General features: G+C 37.6%; 1 protein-coding gene across 4 annotated transcripts in view; it reads right to left on the bottom strand.

Annotated features, from left to right (window-relative positions):
- Positions 1 to 1,683: 1,683 nt before the first annotated feature.
- CLCN3 (chloride voltage-gated channel 3) overlaps positions 1,684 to 20,405 on the bottom strand; it is a 58,824-nt gene continuing 40,102 nt past the window's right edge. For 2 of the 4 annotated variants that reach the window (XM_054295629.1, XM_054295631.1), the window contains 7 exons: positions 19,384 to 19,590; positions 18,280 to 18,360; positions 16,702 to 17,247; positions 12,536 to 12,722; positions 10,844 to 11,242; positions 8,791 to 9,007; positions 1,684 to 4,746 (listed from right to left, as the gene is read on the bottom strand). In XM_054295629.1, coding sequence (XP_054151604.1) covers positions 4,656 to 4,746; positions 8,791 to 9,007; positions 10,844 to 11,242; positions 12,536 to 12,722; positions 16,702 to 17,247; positions 18,280 to 18,360; positions 19,384 to 19,590 — 1,728 coding nt within the window. In that variant the 3' untranslated portion in view covers positions 1,684 to 4,655. Of the gene's footprint in view, positions 4,747 to 5,967; positions 6,476 to 8,790; positions 9,008 to 10,843; positions 11,243 to 12,535; positions 12,723 to 16,701; positions 17,248 to 18,279; positions 18,361 to 19,383; positions 19,591 to 20,405 lie in introns of those variants that run through there. The other 2 variants (XM_054295632.1, XM_054295630.1) reach the window with 2 other exon arrangements.

Here is a 20,405-nt window from a genome sequence, read left to right on the forward strand (position 1 = left end):
GTGAGCCAGGGCACGGCAGGGCCGCCGGGCCTCGATCAGCACCCACCGTGCCACATGCGAACCGATCCCCACGGCCCCGCTCCAGGGGATGGTTCTGCCCCTCTCCGTTTCTGCAGTTGTGTCCTACCCCTCAGGTAAAGCATTCCCTTACTGCAGCATTCCCTTCTGTGGCAAAGCACTATCCCTGCTCCTGCGCTGCTGGGGCTGGTTCAAGTGGGACGAAACTGATGGGATGAAGGAAATGCTAACTGACATTACAAGAGAAACTAGGAATTCCACTGCAGTTGCTACCTTGCTAGTAAGAAGCCAGCTCTAGGTGATTTTGTACAAGGTGCAAATTAATTGCTTTCAAGGTCCTTAGTCCCCAGTTGCGTTCTTGTTACTGCATTTGGAGGTTTATTCTCTGACAATTGATTAAAGTAACAGTACAGAAACAATGGAAAATAACATTTGCTCTTACTCAACAGCCCTGCCCCCATCCAGTGACTTGACTTCCATTGTAGCAATTCACATCAGTACTAATGACAGCAATACTAATTACTACTGATAAAGATTATAGGCCGCTAGCACCATGCTAAAATCTAAGTCATTCCTACTCTTTTAAGCAAAGGATTGTCAGTTATATGTTACTTTATGGTAGAAGGGAGCAGTAGAGATAAAATATAGGTTAGAGTGCTGCAAAAGTATTGTGAGTTTCAAATGCACGAGGAAATCACATGCCACAGCTACTAGTGTAAATTTGACTACCCCTTTCATTCAGCATATTAATGTCAAGCACAGACTTACAGACACTCATTCATAGGCCTAGAGGTTTTTTTAATATATAAAAAACAGGTACTTTCCATCTCATTCTCATTTTTGTTTCAAGTACAGGAGCTCTAAATATCAAGGCCCTGTAAATCACACAAGTACTAAAACAGTAGAATCATGGAAAGGTTTGAGTTGGAGAGGACCTTAAAAATTCAACTTTTTAACTGTTACTTAAATATGAACTTAGATCTGCAAAAATGAGGAGCTGAGACTGGACATCCATATTCATGTATTAACCCCTGATGGAGAAAGGGTTAATACATGAATAATGTAATGTGTGAATAATAGTCCCTGATGGAGAAATCTGTTACAGCAGCTCCAACATGACTGATGTGCTGTGTAATAAAGTGGGACAGACTGTTTAGCAGGGCCTGCTACACTAAAACGAGGAGTAATGGTTTTAACTAAAAAAGATTCAGACTGGCCAGAGGGAATGCATGGTTTATTATGAGAAGGGTGAAATATTGAAATGGTTGCCCAGAGGGGTGGTACCTGTCCCTCCCTCCAAGTGTTCACTGGATGGGCCTCTGAGCAATGTGTCTCATGGAAGGTGTCCCTGCCCATGACAGGAGGTGATCTCTAAGGTCCCTTCCAGCTCAGGCCATTCTATGATGTGTACATCATCAGCAGCTGGTTTTCAGACAATAAAAGGATCATCCACTTTTAACTTTAAATAAAAAAGATTTTGTTTTAATTCTATAATTAGCTAGGCAATGCAAATACTGCATCTCCTATACTCTATTCTTTTTGACAAATCTTCTTACTGGTTTTGTATGTAAAATTCCTAGCTGTTAATTTTCTCAGGGAAAATAAATGCAAAAATCAAGGCAAATCTTGTTTGTGAAAAGAGTGAGAAAGTATGACAAAACAATAAATGGTCATATAGAAGTTTTTAATGCTTGATTAAATCATCACAGTAATGAGAATTTTTACTGTAATGATATGCATTCTACCACACTTATAAATAAAAACATTAAGATCAATATTAAATACAGCTCTAGGCAACATCACAGATTAACAAAGAATGCATTCTTCATGAACCAGTATCTGAATGATTTAAAAAATAAAAAAATGCTGACACTTTCCCCCTCCCATCCACCACCTTTTTTTTTTAATTAGTAACTTGAGTAAGGCGCTGCAAGTTTCACGTTAGAAATTTTTTGTTGCACAGCACAGGCACACATACTTCATTAACAGAACCTCTACTGCATGTTTACCAGAAGACATTTTAAATGTCAACAGGGAAAGCTTAGCAGGTTAAGAGTAAACAGAGATGCACAATTTATGTGCAGCTCTGGGGATCCACACAGAAATGAAACACAGCAGGAGTGTGAACTGTATTTTAATTGAGACAGCAGTCTCTAGAATTAGGTGCAGGTTAATACAGTACACACAGCAATGTTTTACAGTAACACCAAACAGGGCAGAGATTTCAAACTAATTTAAAGTGATTTTTGTATGTGTAGTGAGTTTGTATTCTTCCACTATAGAGAAAGAAATCAGACAACAGAAATCAGTGTCACAGACAACTTCCAGAGCTGCCTTCTGTAAATGGGCCTAATCCTGCTCTTTGTGAGGCTTCCTCTTGTTCAGGCTTATGCAATGTACCAGAGCAAATTTTTAACTAGCACTGACTTCACATGGAAGAGTACAGGTTGTTGGTGCCATGCTCCTATTTTTATGTAGCCCAATTCCCTGTTTCATTTCCAAACCTGTTTTTAATACAGGGCCTGATCACTGTGATCCCCCTGGCAAATTTCACTTTCTACAGGTTCCAGTTGCTGCTGGAACTGAGATGATAAAATGTAGATGGCAGTTTTTTACTAAGAAAAATAAGTTCAAATTCAACAGTGCACTTACTTAGGCACAGCCATTTTTGTGCAGTTCAGCCAAAAGTTCCAGAATTTTGGTTCATTTTGTTATTGTACTTAAGATAAAATCATACTGAGTACTTCATGAATAAAGATGTTTGAGGTAACTGTGATGAATGCCTTAGAGAGATTTAAAATTATGTTAGACTTTTAGTGTTTATATTCTTGCCATTTTTGCAGTCTTGTGAGCATAATAGTTAAAAGAAAGACATTTTATCCAACCTCATATTACAAAACATGATTTTTGTCAGCCAGATTTCATTTTCTTCCTTCCTAATTTAGGCTTATAGCATATTTGTCATTCTTCCTCTGCATGCAGTTCTGGTGACAGTCTGATAAAATGAATAGGAAACAAAACAATGTACTGTGAAGTCAGGGGTCTGTCAGTTCACCTCCGAGTGTGTGTGTGTGTTGCTGCTGAATTTTAAAGTCTTGCCAAAGTTTCAAGTACTGGATTCAATTCTGCCCTGCTGCTCAGGTGTGACTACATATAATTTACACCTTTGTATATTTGGGAGAAAAGAAGAGTCAAAAGCAATTTAATAGCTGCTTTCTCCTATTACTTTTAAAACCCTGCAGGTTTAGTTTTTTTTAAATAAAGCCCTACTATTACTGTTCCAGTTATCTGCCAGTAAAGAAAAAAGGAAATCCAAGTTAACGGCAGTGAGAGTTACATTTGAAAATGATCTTGCATGTATGTTGGATCATAAAGAAGCCATTTTCTTGAAACCCTTCATCTAGTTGTAAACATTTGTTAATCCTCCATTACTTGCAGAGGATTATGAATTATTCTATAAAATCACATTAAAAAGGTAATTAGTTATGTGAGATATTAACTGATTCATATTTAATAGATTTTTTAAATCCATACAAATATAAATAAAGAATGGTAAAACTTCAAGAAAAATAATATACATTTAGTGCAAATTATGAGTTACATTTCTTCCTACCATGTCAGCAGTGGAACGTCTTTTGTGGAGAAGAAAAAATAAAAATGACCATTCTCAAATTTTACAGGGGGGGAAAAGATCTCCAGTGTTGAAGCATGCATTTTTTTACCAGATACACGTATACAGAATTGTTCCAGCTCTTAAACTAGTAGAATAGCAGTATTTTTCCTTATACTGCACAACATTGGTATATATCATAGTGTGTTCAGTAATACAAAAATTGCATAAGACCAGGTCACGTTATTGATATTTTCTGCAGCAAAACCAGTATTTTTCTTTAAAATACTGGTTTCACCTGGTTTTAGTTTTCTCATATCATGACAGCACACGGGTTGGAAGAAGTCTTGTGTGGTTCTTGGAAAGTACTACCTGTTCAACCTGGTTTTGTTGCAGTGCATCTGCACTGCCCCAAGCATTTTGTGATGTACGAACTTACACATTTAATGGCACAAGAAAAACCTCCTTGTGATCACACCTCAGTAACTCACAGTACATCTCAATATGAGAAACAACTGCTTCAAAAGGGCACACCAATTTTAAAGAGGCTTTGTTACGGCTCAGGAGAGAGAGAAATAAAGCTCTTCTGGAATGTAGAAAGGTGACGAGTAATAGTTAATACGTTTCATGAGTTAACACAACAGTTTTCAATGGTGAAAAGGGCAAGACCTTTCAGTCTCCACAAGATGGCTCAATTCAGAATGATCCCTCCAGAAACAGGGATTAATAACACATCTCTTCAATGCTGAAGTACCAGGCTGGGCTGGAGAACGGCGCCGCTTTGCACGGCTCACCCACTGCACTATCATGGCAGACCTGATGTCTCGGGACGCATCCAGTGCAGGACAGCAGCTCTCCCTTCCCACACTCCCATCAGCTCCCCCAGACTGACTCCTGATTGCCAGCAGCACTGTTACGCAAAAACCCAGCTCGTCTCTGATTTTAGAAGTTTCCCCAGACTAAAGTGTTGTGCTATTCAACAAATGAACCTCCTCTTCCGTTTCCTCTCTCTCCTCAGCTATGGGTTTCAGTTGAACATTATGGAGGCGGGGTCTTGGTTTGCCGTCTGGGCCATATGACGGAGGATATCTTTTTTTGTTATAATGCCAAGGAGGCGCCTGAAAAGGATAAACGGAAGACTGATATTAATCCAAGCAGGAAAATAATGAAGTAGAACAAATCTGTAGCCAAGTCCTTTTTGTTGACAGGAATAGAGCAAAAGTAAACAGCCTGATTTTCTTATTCAAACAGAAACATTTTATTTATCAAAATGTTGAGGAACCACCAGTTTGATAAAACACAGCAATGCTGAGACGCTGTATCAAATGGTCTCTGACAGCTGTAGTCCATTTTAATGAAATACAAGTCATACAAGTAGAGCCCATTACAATTTTTATTTAACTTTTTGTTTCTACAAAAATCAAATTTTCATTAGCATATGCCAACAAAAAAGTAACAAAGAGGGACAAAGAAAAGAGAGGTATGAAGAAGAAATGACAGTGATCCCACTTCATAAGAGAGGCATGTTCCAACCTAGCCATCAGAAGTGATGTACTGCTTGATGGCCCCAAATCAAACTCCCCTTCCCTCCTATTTTAAACAAGAAGGATCCTTCCAGTCTGACACACTGGCTCAGATTGAATGTATTCATAGGAGCACACTGTACTGGCCATGAAACTTTTGTAAAATAAACAACAGTTAATTAGTTTTTGGAGTTCATGGCTTAAGAAAAAAACAAACTGTGAATAATAAAATTTTCATTTTCCAATTTAGATACTGTGCTCTTATGACAGGGTCTTTTAAAACTATAACTGCTAAACATCAAATAGAGTGAGGCTGTCCAAAAGGATAATATCACAAGAGAAGCAAAGAGCAGAATGGATGAGCTGCTGCCCTTGTTATTCTGGTTAGTACATTTCAATTTGTCTTATTAAAGGACGCATGAAATACTTGTGAAATATTAGCATAAAATGAGAACATAATTAGCATGTTTTGCACATAAGCAGCTAAACATGGTGGGTATGTTTAGTAGACATGGAACTAGCAACCCATGTCTAAATTAAGACTAAGTGTACCACCTATCTAAGGGGTTAGTTCACAACATCATGGTTAAAATCGTATCTAGATTGTGAAGTCAACAGACTACATAGTAGCAGGCCACTTGGTGGCTGGTATCACTGCACATTTTGTAAAGGATTACACTCACTGCTGCAGGTAACAGTGGCAGAATCACAGACTTTACATAAAATCACAGGACTTTGCTAAAAAATATTTTTAAAAATTCATGTTAACAAAGGGGGATTACAGGGAAGATCTAATGATGCAATTAAAACATGCTTATCTCTTCTTCTCAAAAGGTGTGATACTTTGCTATTTAACAGCTATTTAAAGCCGTCCAAATCAGAAAAAGAAATTGGCATATATGAAAATCTTAATTTGCATTAGGCAGGGAAAAAGTATTTCTAGCTGCGTGCCTTCCCACCTGGGGAATTCAGGAGATCAACCAGCTGGATGGATGTGATCTCATCAACACAAGTATCAGGAAGTTTACTGTTTACTTTCCTTTAATGTTGTGACTAACGGTATGTTCACATTTACAGCTTCTTTTCTACAAAAGGATTTTGCACATGTTGTTTTATGTTTAATACAAATTTTGAGCATAAGAAGATTTCATGGTTCAGCTGATACCATAAAAGCCCTGAACAGTTCACAAGTTTCATGCTTCCTGACTTCTAATGTGTCTAATTATGAGATCTGATATATCTAATCACCAAGGGTTCGACGTGCTGCTTTAGTTGCTCGAGATGCTCTAATATGTTCTTCTTTGTGATGATCCCCAAGACAATCCTGCAACAGATTATGTTATGCTAATAACTGTGTGAAATCAAATGAAAAAAAAAAATCTAATCATAATGGAAAAGGATTAGAGCAAACTGAAAAAGAAAAAAAAAAAAAAGAAATGGTTGCAGGAAAGCTAATGAGATAATTAAATGAGAATTTATTTGACAGTCAGTACCCTTTCCCAGATTTTGCTTTTTTCTCCCAAAATGCTGAACACAATTGGCTCTACAACCACCCCAGAGCAGTATATTTCTTGTATCAGGTACACATCAGGGTAGCAAACTTTATCCCTTCACCCTAAATTCACATATTTTTGGGTTTTAAAGGTAATGAAACTAAAATCTACTTTGTATCTCCTTCATTTAATAGTTATTTCTCCTCAGACATACAGATAATTATTGACATTTTAACAAGCCACAGTAGATTAACAAAGTAATAACTGTGTAAAGTCATAGCAACTGAGGTTCAAAGCTGCCCTACAGAGCTGGGCTATCTGCTGGCCTTAGAAACAGACAAATTCAGACAAATTTCTTGTTCATGAAAGGACAAATGAAGAGCAACTCCCTGGAACAGATATTCTGGTACAAATTTGGATGAGTAAGGCTCAGTCTTCTCTCTGTTATCTGCACCAATTTCTGTACAATCCAGTCTGGACTGGAATCACTATGTTGATGCAAGTCTTTAAACAGGTATATTCTGTTTGCAGGAAATCTGCCAGTGAAAATATAAAGTAGTCCTTGATGTCCACAAGGGTGTATGCCATCGCTAAACACCACTAGTGTTAATACTACATAAATCATAGTATTTATGATCTGCTCTTCTTGTAATGGACAGTGTGCTTGTGGAATGTCACAAGTTTGTAAACTGAAGTAGTATAAAATAAATATTAAAGCCATTCCTGCTACTTTATCATAAAATAGTTTAAAATTTATAGTAGAGCTTGACATAGTTTTGCACAATCAAGCTTTCTCTAGAAAAGATTTCAGCATCAATGTCAATGCTTGAGCACTCAACCCCAACAGAAACTATGAAAAAAAAAATCATAGTAATAATTTTTCAGTGAAGTTCTATTGATTCCAATTTCCCTCCCCAAACAAGAATAATTGCATGCCCAGACTAACTTCTAAATGTCAGATTATTATGTCCTTTAGAAAGGCTTCTGGAAACACTACTTGCCATTCCATACAGAGATGCATTGAAGAAAAAAAAATCAAAACAAAAAACAGACAGGAGAACATTTAAATAAATTTGTTTTAAAATACATCTGAAAAAAACCCCCAACTTGGAAACCAACAAAATATATAAATATTCACTACATACAGCAGCAGTCCTTTTGCCCACAGAAAAACTAAGAAAGTCCCAGCCATTTCAGATTTCTTGTCCCAAGGACACTGACCAATCCTAAACATGTGAATGAACAGACAACATTTCACTCCCCGGGTGCCTTAAAAGACATGCTAAAGGGAAAGCAAGATACTATGGTAGGAGCTTCAATGTTGCATGTCAAGTGTTTAATGCAAGAGACATAGAAAAGCAGAATGTTAAAGGAACAGCTGCACAGAAAAAGATCATGTAAAAAAAAACAAGGAGCAGTTTAGATAAGAGGCAATTACAATGAACATTTAGTTTTCATGCTGGGGGCTGATTTATTTAGTAGATAATCACAGGACAACTCCCAACAGTCTCATTTACAAACATTCTAAATCTTAAAACTATTTTCTTGAAATATTTTGAATTGTAGAAACAAAAGTTGCAGATTGAAGTTCCAGAACTAGCAGCAGTTTAGTTGTTAGTATTCCAAAAATCAAAAGCTTGCTGGTAAATCCCCATCACTAGACTCCAGAAGAGATACTGACTAGATCATTTTCTGCTTTACTCTTTATGAACCCAGTATTTGTAGATGTTCAGTAACTACTGATACATTGCATGTTGCCAGAACATAGATAATAACCAGGAAACACAGGCCTTAGACTCTGCAGAGCACAAGGCTAAATTTCTGCAAGACAAGTTGTGTCTCCTCCACAAGCAAGTTGCACAGACCAAGCTTGCTGAATGGCAGTAAATTTTTAACAGAACATCATGAAATGACTGAAATAATCTGCCTGCTTACTTGGAATACAAGGAAGGCATAAGAATTTCAGAGAGGTGCTACAGCACAGCACATTCTTAATGAACAGCTGGGGTCCTCAGCTGCAATACCAAACCTACCATGGGTTCAAATACCATGATCCTGGTGAATATCCTGGTTCAAATACTCTGATCCTGGAAGTGAAAATTACTGTATCTAAAAAAATGCAGAGCATTGCTGCCACTTTACTCACCCATTGTGTGTTACAAGGCACTGCCTCAGACCCAGCTTGCGGAAAATATCCACCACTATTTCCATTGGTGTGTGGTCTGTCACGGTGAAAGGGCTCATATCAAGGATGCTTCTGAGCTTCAAAGGTCGAGGGCTTTCTGCTGGAAGTGATGGGGTATGCTGGGCAAAGCATACTCTGGAACTGCCAACAATCCCCTCCTGCTTCTTTCTAGCACTTTCTTTAAGAAAGACGGGGAAGGGGGAAAAACAGCAGAGGAAGAGGAATTTATATTCCTGGAGTAAGATGTTAATGCAGACATACAGCTCAATCAACAATACCAGGCTCTCGCATATATTTCCACAGCCACTGCTTTATCCCCACGAAGTGGTTGTGCAAAAATCACAGAAGCCCTTTGCCATTCAGCTTTAGTCATTATTCAACCAATTGTCTCACTCAAATAAGTAACTTTTATTTACTATAAAGAGGTGGAAAGGCTAAAAAAGAACTACTCAGCTCCTGAAGAAACTGCCAGGGAAAAGTCAGTCTCAACTGACAGCCCCCTGAACTTTGTCCTAATAGCCAACTTAAACCTCCCTCAGTACCACTTCAGGCCATTCCCTCAGGTCTTATCAGTGGGCACCACAGAGCAGAGATCAGTGCCTGCCCCTCCCCTTGCCCTCATGAGGAAGTTGCAGTCTGCAATGAGGTCTCCCTTCAGCCTTCTCCAGACTGAACAGACCAAGTGACTTCAGCCACTTCTCATATGGCTTCCCCTCAAGGCCCTTCACCATCCTTGTGGCTCTCCTTTGGATGATCTCTAATGGCTTTACAACCCTCTGATAATCTGGCACCAAAATTTGCACACAGGACTTGAGGTGAGGCTGTCCCAGAGCAGAGCAGGACAATCCCCTCCCTTGCCTGGCTGGAGATGCAGTGCCTGATGCACCCCAGGACACACCTGGCCCTCCTGGCTGCCAGGGGACAGTGACTCTTAAGACAGACACAACCCAAGACTAAGCAACTTTCACTGATAATCCCAGCAGCTGAAATGAGTCTTACCTGTGAAAGCATTTTCTAAGAAGAATGTTCTGCTACTCCCCCATTTACTCAAGTAAATGCAAACTTTAACTACTATGGTGTTGGTAATAATATCAAAGTTTTGTACATTCATATACATCCTACGTAATATAATGCCATGGTATACACAGTAGTAAAACCACAGGCAAAAATCTGACTGAAGCAAACAGTGTTCTGTTCACAAAAGATGTTTTTAAAGTTTCTGGAGACTCCTGTCCCTTTCTCAAGTGTCTTTGTTTAAGACATATGTATATAAAAAAAGTCATTTAAGATGCAACTTGCATCACTTATTTCATGCACTAAATGTTACAGTTTTGTAACATTTTCTTACATAACAGTGTGTTTCCTCCTTTGGTTATGATAGTAGCCTCAAAATCCACAGAATTTTTCTTGCCTGTGCACAAAGCATTATCACAAGTATCACACAAGCACTAATAATATTCACACAGAAAGAGATGTTGTAAACAGAGCTTGTGTGTTCATGTGCCCAGGGACTAATTTCCCATTACACAAACAGATTGAAAAACATAAACCTAAAATAATTAATATTGCACTTACCTCTCCATAATACAACCTTGGTTGTTATAACAAAAGTAAAAAACACACTGTTAGAAAGAAATAGGATATACATTTAAAAATTACTTGGACAGTAATTCTCACAGAATACTGATGGTCAAAATGAGAATTACTCAATTTTGAAGAATATTACTATAGCATTACTCAAGGAAATGGGGTACTATCAAAAGCCGCAAAAAACTAAAAAATACCAGATTAGATAATGTTTTGACCTATGTGAGTATGACAACTTTTGTTTTTACAAGAGACAAAGATATGAGGATTATCTTCATTTCAGAGCCTGCTACTGAAGATATATTATCACATAGTTAAATCAACCTGAAGTGTAAAAACATACAGAGTAAATTCTATTTTAAATATAAAATAATATAAACCAATTTAAATTGGTGTATATAATAATGCAATACTGAAAGTTAATTACCTATTGCAATAGTTAAATCTCTTCTTAGAGCAAAGCCCACAAGTCTCTGCGATTCCTTTGACATAATGACAGGAAAACCATTGTAGCTGGTTTCGTTGATCAGGGTTTCTATGTCTTCGACAGTCATGTTGTCCTGGGTGAGAACTGCTAAGGGGGGGTCGCTCCGCCGGGGCCTCATCACGTCAGCAGCCAGCGTTGTGTGAGTGAATTCTTCCTTGGCATCCAAGAAAGGATAGCCGTTCAGTCGGATGTGTGCCTCATAGATGCCTTCCCTACCAAAGGCATCTCCTACCCACTTACTGGTCATCACTGCGGCCATTAGGGGCACAATATATTCCAGCCCTCCCGTCAGCTCAAACACAATAACTACCAGGGACACTGTCATCCTTGTCACACCACCTGCAAGGAAAATGACAGCCAGTAACATCTGAGTATCAGATAACAATGATTTTAGAATTTTGTGCCTTCCTGTTGAGACCTACAAACATAACTTTGACATGAAAGGTCATCTGACAAATGTCCTTCTGCGTAATACCAACAGAAGCAGACAGAGAAAATTAACACAGACCTTCAAGAAGTGAAAAAGAGAGTTTTAGGGAAAATTCATAGAAAGGAGGTAATAAAGGGAACTGGAAAGTATGTACAGTTATTTAATGTAAGCTAAGAACAAAACTCTGTATATCTCCATACCACATCAGGGTTAAAAGTACTGTGAAATGCAAGGAAATCCAGTGATGCAAGAATGTGAAAAAAGAATGGAACTAATGCAAAAATGTCATAGGTAACAAACCAACAGCTATGTTGTCCAAAGGATTAGGAATTTAATGCTGTTGCTTAATCACAAAAACTAAACAGAATTATGAGCTGATGAAAAGAAATCTCTTTCTTGGACAACAGAAGACAGGGATTATACTTTCTTTTGTTATTATTTAAAGTAATTTTGTTCTGCTAAGGTTTCTGATGCTATATCTTCATTTAATAAAATAATATGAACTGTCTTTCAATTCAATCAAGAGTGATTCAATTTGCACTATTAAAAACCAGAACAACCTCTCCAAAACCTAAATTTGTATCACTAGGTTGATTGCCCAAACATAACTTTCCTTAAAGAAAAGTTCTACTTCTTGCAGAATCTGTCCTAAGAGTTTTTAAGTTTAATTTCTAAGGCAACCAAGTTATAAATGAGGACAAGTTTAGGTCCCCAATTAAGCCTCTTTCCATGAAGCTGATTTTCAGCAATTAAACTTGATAAAAATACCTTACACACTTCTAAAACTTTTGTGTGGAAAATGAATTTCAAGAACAATTTTTTGCAATTCATGTAGATGTGGCAGCTGATCACACCACTTCCTTCTAATAATTTTAACTGTACTTGACACTGTAAATGCTCTACTTCATACATTTCAAGGAACTGATTTCTCTGACCAATGTAGTGATGACATCTCTCGATAACAAAAAGAGAAAGCAAACACTACTAAAAATTCTCCTATTTCTCATAAATTTAGATTTCACATTATTTCTCAGATCACAAGGATTTGAGGGTCTTGTGTAGAGATGTGAAAGTATTATTCTGGAGGGAACACCCTATAAACAGGTATTCCAAAACTGCACAAGTTTATGTCTCCTTTCATTTTTTAATAATTATTTTGCTATATGAAGAAACCAGACACTTATTTGTTATATTTTATTTACCTAAGCATGCAGCAGCACCAACCATGGCATAAAGACCAGGTGTAATACAGTCAGCTCCAACTTCACACCACTCCTTGAAAATGAACCAGTCATGATGGTAGTAAGCCAGCTGCTCCACTGCAATTCCTACAATCCTTCCTGCTATTGCTCCAATTGCCATACTAGGTATGAACAACCCAGATGGAACCTGCAACAAAAACAGAACTGTTGTCATTCTGCTGGGAACATACCTGACACATGACTTAAAAAGTGAATTTCTGTATTTTTTTTCTGAAAGAGATGCAAATACTCAAACTGTCACATTAAAACCATGGTAAGTGACCTTGGAAGGTTAGTAGATAGAATTCTACTGATATCTTTGATTCACCTGATTAGGAGAAACCACTTTATGAGCATGTTTGTTTATATCTTACTGTGTTTAAGAGAAAATCTACCACCAATACAGGACCAAGAACTAGACACAGTGCCAACAGCACAATTCTCTACCATGTGCATGTCTAGTGTGAACTGTGCTAATCATAAAGGAAAGAGTTCCTTATCATTTCCTGTCTCCCTTATTCCTTCACGTTCCTCAGAGTCAACATTCACTTACTAAACAGGACTGCCTTCCTAAACTGCTTCCTGACACTGCTATAAATTAACTAAACAGGTGAGTTTTAAAAGAGGCCTTGTACTATTTTTGCTGTTTCCTGTAGAAATGAGTGCATATAGACTGCTAAACACACCAAGAGAGAAAAAGGCAAGATAATCCCCACTGCAAAAAGCAGGTAACACAATAGCTTAAAGAAGAAAGAAGCTCCTACTGTCAGCTTAGTTATTTAAAATGTTTTTCTGCTACTAACTAAAGCCTTGTCACACAACCATGGCTTAATAAAATATTAGTGCAAACTTCCTTTTATCAGCAGTTTCATATGAAGAAACTATTGTACATCTTTTCTTCGCCTCACGAAGCCAATCTTTCCAAAAAACATACTGGTACCTACGTGTCTCATTAAACTGTAAATGCCTGCTGCTTCTCCTCACAGCAGTTGTGAACATCAAGATATTTTATACTGTGACTGAGGTACAGATATAACTACAAAAAAGGAGCAGAATTTTTACTTTGTCTAAATGCATCTCATCCCATCTTGATGAAATAACTTAATTAAATGTAAAAGGACACATCATTAATTTTTCTTGTACTGTCCAGCTGTGAAATTTAAGTACTGTGGAATTCCAAACTATAGATTTTGGTGTGGTATTCAATAGCTGTTGCAGAAATGTATTTCAGAATTGTTGTTTTGTTAGTGTTATTGTATTTTGTCTGTATTTATGGTTGCAAAGATTTCTAACAACAAAGGAAAAGCAAACATAGCTTATAATTATTATTGCTTTGTATTTTGTCTATATTTGTGTGTGCAAAGATGATTTCTAACCAAGAAACCAAGGGAAAATAACTTTGTGTTAGACAGTCAGCAGCATGGGTTTTGAGAAAAAGTTTAATAATCCTTAATTCCTATACTGAATTACCTAATATTTCAGTGTTTACAGAGGTAATATTCAATGTTTTCATTTTAGCATTTTAGTATAGTATTCAAATTGTGCATTTATACCACTACTGTTATTACACATAATTAATTATGCATCTAAGTCCCTTCCTAACTGCTAAAATCAATTTTTTTTTCCTGTGTGAAATTCTTCCTCAGTGAACAGTGCAACAGTACCCTGACAAAATCCCGTATTTCCAACATAAAAGTAACTAAATAAACTACTGAAACTGCCTCAGATCCTACTGTGCTAGCAGTATGCAATAGAAATTCAGTCTCCATGTGGAAATTGCATCCAAATTATTTCTGGTCCCTTGGTAATATAACTTTTTATGCACTAGCTCCTTCTCTTCTTTCCACCATATGTGGGTAATGGTTACAAGTCTAACTGTAATTATGATTTTACAGGTCCATTTGTTTGCATAAGCCTGTGAATCACAAATCACAAAGGGGAGAGGAATCTTCCCAGAGAAGTAACAAGGGAAAACAGCTATGTTTTTCCTCTTCTCAGCTTTCTTCTCTGGGACAAGCTCAAATTACACTCCAGAGGAAAAGATTTGTTCTGTGTCATCTTTGAAAGAAGCAAGGACTAGGATCCACCTCTTTGGTAGTGCCAGTGTGTACCAGTCATGTTCTGAGGCAAAACTGTAACCACTTCCCACCTGTTGATCAGCATTTAGACACAGTAATGAGTCTACTGATAAAACAGTACAGTATAGGTGCAAAAGCATGAAAGAAAAAAACAAAACAAAACAAAAAAAATGCTGCCATATCAGCCTCCTAGTAATGCATCTCCACAGCAGTACTAGCAGCAGGAATCCCTTTGCCTCACTAGCAGCAGCTGGGTAGCTTTGCTCACCTCACAGGAAAGCAGTTCCTATGGGGAAGATGTGTGTTTGCAGATGGCTACAGCTCCAGGAACAAAAAAAGACCTGGAGAGCCCAGAGGATCTCTTAAAATTATTTAAATGACAGTGTAATATTATTTCTTCTCTTTTTTTCCCCTTCTATTTTGAATTTACTTATTTTATAGAGATAAAGCCTAAACCAAATGAATATCATTAAAGTAACATCAACTTCTCCAGATCCTGGCTGACATTTCAACTAACCACATGCTTTAAAGCATCCAAGAAATTAGCGTAGCCCAGCTCCATCAATGACAGCAACATAACTTCTTGCCTATTGGCAGAGTAATAAATATATTGTCACAGCTTCACAAAAATATTTCCACATGCTGAAATTCCGAGAAAATGAACCAAACTCAAATGAAGTATAAGCTCTGCCATTCTGTAAAGCAGTGAATTCTATCCAGTATGCAGTGTGACCTTGTGGTGGTAACCCCATGTCAAAGAGCCAGATGGACATAAACATGTGAATGGTAATGTCCCAGATATAAATGAAACCCAGTAAGTGAATACAAAACTAAACAGACTGAAGTGGTCACATCACATAACAGTGCCTGAATGATGGACCTAAGGAAGACTAGCTTTTGAAACACACACTCCAAGATTCCTCTCACCCACCAACCAACATATAGAACATAACTTCAAATAACAACCTGCAACACCTTCTAAAATATCGGAAGATGAGAAACACAACATGATGTTATTGTTCTGTCAGTTACAGAATGGTTGAGGTTGAAGATGCCTGCCTCAGACTGTCTGCCCCTGCTCAAGCAGGGTCACCCTCAGCAGGTTGCTCGGGCTTGCAACCAGTCAAGGTCTGAGTACTTCCAAGGCTGTTCTCAGCACAGCATATTCCAATGAACAAACACCCTTACAGAAAGAAAGTGTTTTCTTAAGAACATTGTTACATGGAACAGCAACTTACACTGAAAAGTTAAGGCAAATTGAAACACAAATCTTGCTTTGTGAACATTCTACAGGAAGTTTTCATTAAGACACATTTGATTATGATGTACTTGCAAAAAAAAAATGAAGGGAGCCTGACAAGACAGAAAATGATGAAGGCGTGACAGTTACACATTATCACTCAGAAAACAGCCACAGACTGAGGAGAAGCTGAAGCCACCTCCAAAACAGATCTACCAAACAACTGGGAAAAACAAAAAATTATGCTGCTTGTAATGGAGATGAAATTTCCATTACAGTCATATGAACAAAACCCACATTCTCATCACAGGATGCAGTACTGGAAAATACAGCAGAAGAAATCATGGTCTCCTTTTAACATCTGTAGTAATTAGATTTATGTGAACAATGAGGAGAGTGGATATAAGAATTACCATCAATGAGTAGTGTAAAGTACAGTCTGTTCTTCCAAGTAACAGGAAGACTAGGCAATCTGAGTGGTTATGCTCAAACTTTGCTCTTGGAAATTTTAGAATCATCCCTTATTGCTGAATCAGGCCCATACAAACAGACATCCATCTACACAGTTACTGCTCCCTACTGCATTTAGCACATTTCTACTCAGCTGAACAAAGGATTATTCTGAATTTAATTAAAGTTATTACTGTTTGCTACAGGACTTGTTTACTAACTAAAAGGAAAAAGACCTCTTTTTAAAAGAAATAATATGAAAAAAATAAACAAAGCTTCTAGCCTTAAGAGTTGGGAAATGAGAAAGGCAATAATTAAATGATGACAGTAGATAAGAGAGCTACTGCATTCACACTTACCTTGATACCAAAAGTGAAGACTGTCATGATAATTTTAAATATGAGTGCTAAACACAACTGCCATATAGCTGAATAGACTCCAGTGCCTGCTGGGCGGTCAGGAATATCATCTACAATTTTGCTTGCGTTCATATCATTTCTGTAGTCACACAGCGAGGAGGATTCCAATGGCCCACAGTCTGTGAAGAGCTCCTTAATAAGCTCACTGGTGTTTAGCCTTGTGTACGGATTAGGAAATGCAATCACAGCTGTTATTGCTGCAACAATAATAACCTCCAGGACAGGATACTTCCCAAATTTTGTAGATTTGCGTCGACGACACCATGCAATATTTGCTCGGATGAAAAATGCTCCCCAGAGCCCACCAAATACTCCCAGAAGAATAAAAGGAAGCAGTTCAAAAAGGTACCAAGGAGTGTGATATTCCACATAAAAAAGGACTAGGCGGCTATTACCAAAAGGATTGATGGACCTTAGAACAAATGCAGCTACTAAAGCAGCAAAAAACGATCTCCATAAAGTTTTCAGTGGGAAATAGTAACTGACCTGCAAAAGACAATACATGAGAATTATTAGTGATTCAATTAAAGGCTTCTGCATATGTTAGAATACTGCTGCTCACATGGTATAAGCTAAAAAAGCTGCTCTGCTTTGTGTCTCTTACTAGCCTTCATGAGAACCAGTGTGTACTAGCTGTACTCTCAGATTTCCTGCTAATATTTTCATCTCCTTTCAACCTCTATTGAAAGGTTTATGTGTTATTTTTAAGATGTATGATTAAAACTAACAAAAAAAAAATTAAAAAGCCTCAAAACAGAACATGCAATTTCATTTTTTAAGCCCCACATAGCCTGATTTGAATTTTAAGACAGTTTTCTTCTTCATTTTCTGGCAACAGAGGAAGTCCTCAAAATACCCTAACAACATAACAAAATTACACATGAAAGAAGTATCTTCCCTACTTTTCAATTCAGAGATTTTTAGGGCTTTAATTGTCTTTAAAAATACCAATGATAGAAATAACATTCTTACATATTTTGAAAATTACAATTAAAACTAATTTAGTATAAAACATTTTTTGGAGAAGAGAATTTCCTAGCTTAGGAGGTAAGTTTTACAGTATATTTGCCCTTTTAATAATTATCCTATTTTTGTTAATTATCATATAATTGTGTTTAGTGTCTGAAGCTTTAAGTATTGGTTAAAAACTTGCTTTACAAAACTGTCCAATAAGTTTTGAAAGCCTTTTTCAAAAATTAAGAGCCCCATATTTTTTTTTCCAGAATAAACTCCTAGACTGAAAAGCTGCTGTGTCTCTATCTGTATGTAAACTGTAGTTATTAACAGACTTGGGCCTTTTCCAGAATAAAATAACTGAGAATAAAGTAAGGCTGACATTCATTTAAAAAAAAAATATCTTCAGGAGTTTGCTGGTAACAGGACTCTTGGCTTTGAAATATGGGTCAAAAATTAATTTCCTTCTTAGGAGAGACTCCATTGCTTAAAGGAGTCAGAAATTATTTAAAGTAAGAGAGATTTTTTCAAACATTTATTCTTCAATGCCATCTCTTGACATACCTCCTCCAGACTGAAAAGGACTCCACCAATTGGGGCACCAAAGGCTACAGAAACTCCCGCTGCTGAGGCAGCTGACAACACCTGGAAAACAATAAAGGTAAGGGGTTTGTCACAGTCTATGTTGTAAACGTGAACAACAAAATCTCACCATAGCTATAAGCCAAGTTTGCTCATGATAGGGCAGAGCAGATAGATGGCAGAGCAGATCTTCACCCTGCAGCCCTGGCAAGAGCCATGGCCTGTGAGCAGGAGCCCAAGCAGGAGCAGGTTTCTTGCAAGCACTGCAGGGTGTGGGTGAACCAGGCTGGGCAGTCCTGAATGGCCGTACCCTGCAGAAAGGACCCATGCTGAAGATATTTGTGAAGGACTGTCTCCCATGGGTGGGGGCCCACACTGGAGCAGAGAATGAGTATCAAGAGGAAGGAGCAGCAGAGACACAGTATTCCCTTGTGCCACTTTGGGATAGAAGAGTTAGGAGTGAAACTGAGCCTTTCTAGAAGGGACAGTGGGGGCAAGATACATTTAGCTTTGTTTTCATTTCTCGCCAGTCTACTGTTGGCAGTCAAGTAACTTTCCTTAGGTCTGGTCTGTAATGGTAACTGGTGAGCAATCTCCCAGTCCTCATCTTGACCTCTGAGCTTTTCATCTTACTCTCTCCTGCTGTCCTGCCAACTCAGAGGGGTGAGAGAACTGCTTGGCTGGCACCAAGTCTAACCCACCACACTCGTTAACAACAGTGAACTGAAACAGGGCACAGAACACTGCTGTCACCAGGAACACTTTGGTCATGGGTTCAGATACTCTGCTGTCCTCACCACTGAAGACACCCATCAATTACCAAAGTTTAGAGACAAACACAGAAAGAATTTAAATAAAACCAAATGGTCTCTGAAGGGGAGACCATTCCAGAGTGGAGACCAAACTGACTCTGCCATAGAAATTATTTACCTGTCAGAATGCTGGGGATAATACATTGTTTTTAACATAATAAATAACAATTGATAATCACTAAACATTGTCCAAGAGAACAAAGATGATCTTTTAAACAAATCAATGTAAATGCACCATTCAATATATTCTAGAAATGATTTTTCAAGAACTTACCTCTCTTTTTTTAGCTTCATTTGTACTGTATTTTGGAAAGAGGTAGGAAAAAATATTCCCACAGCAGCAGGCAACATGTACCAGAGGACCCTCTTTTCCTAAACTTAAACCTGATGCAACAGCCAAGACTAAAGTAATTGTTTTTATCATCAAAGTCCACTTCCCCAAGTAACCTCTGATGATGAAGCCGCTCAAAATAGTTTTTATCTGGAAGAAATAAAAAAATGTATCTGTTACTGCATTTTTCAATTTTCAGAAAATAATTCACCCTTTAATTTTAGCTGCAGAACTTCAAAGCCAGCTGTTTCAAACTACTAACTTTGTCACACTTTAAAATATGTATCATTGAGATTGCCACACTAGGTCTATCTGCCTGCCAGAAGCTTTTCATTTGCAACTTACTCTAAAACACTGGGTAACAACATACAACTACAGTACAAATTACATTTAGTAGAAAATTAATCTGCAGCAGCTTCTTAAGATTGGATGAATCAGTTTATGATGTAAAATATGTAAAAAGGCAGAAAATTTCTAAAGGAAAAATAAACCTGCAAAAACCATACTCAAGATCAATCTATTGTAGCAATATCCCAACTTGCACCAATATCACCTCTGTTTTCTCTTCGTGTTTTACCATCACTACATAAAAATCAACAGTAGATTTCTTCACATAAAGATGGAAAAGATCCGCCTATGTCCACCAGAAAAATCTGTCACTTGCCAAAGGTATTACTGTGCTTAAAAATGCTATATTATAAGCCTGGAAAATATGCCCATGCAGAGTAAATAATATACAGCTACCATATCACAACGTGTCCATAAATAGGAAGTACATTAAACATTGGGCAGCTGTGTCTAGAAAGTAAACACAGCTAGATTTGAAAACTAATTCAAGATGAAATTTCTTCTGGAATAAAGGCACAGAACTACTCCAGGCCTAAACAGAGGTAGATAAAAAATATTTACAGAAAAACTGAAGAAGTGAGACTGACCAGATTGATTTGACTTTGGATTTTTCTCTC

This window comes from Melozone crissalis, unplaced genomic scaffold, assembly GCF_028551555.1.
Source record: "Melozone crissalis strain CALT ecotype California unplaced genomic scaffold, PUWL_Pcris_2 ptg000006l_1, whole genome shotgun sequence".
In the NCBI taxonomy this organism is placed as follows: domain Eukaryota; kingdom Metazoa; phylum Chordata; class Aves; order Passeriformes; family Passerellidae; genus Melozone; species Melozone crissalis.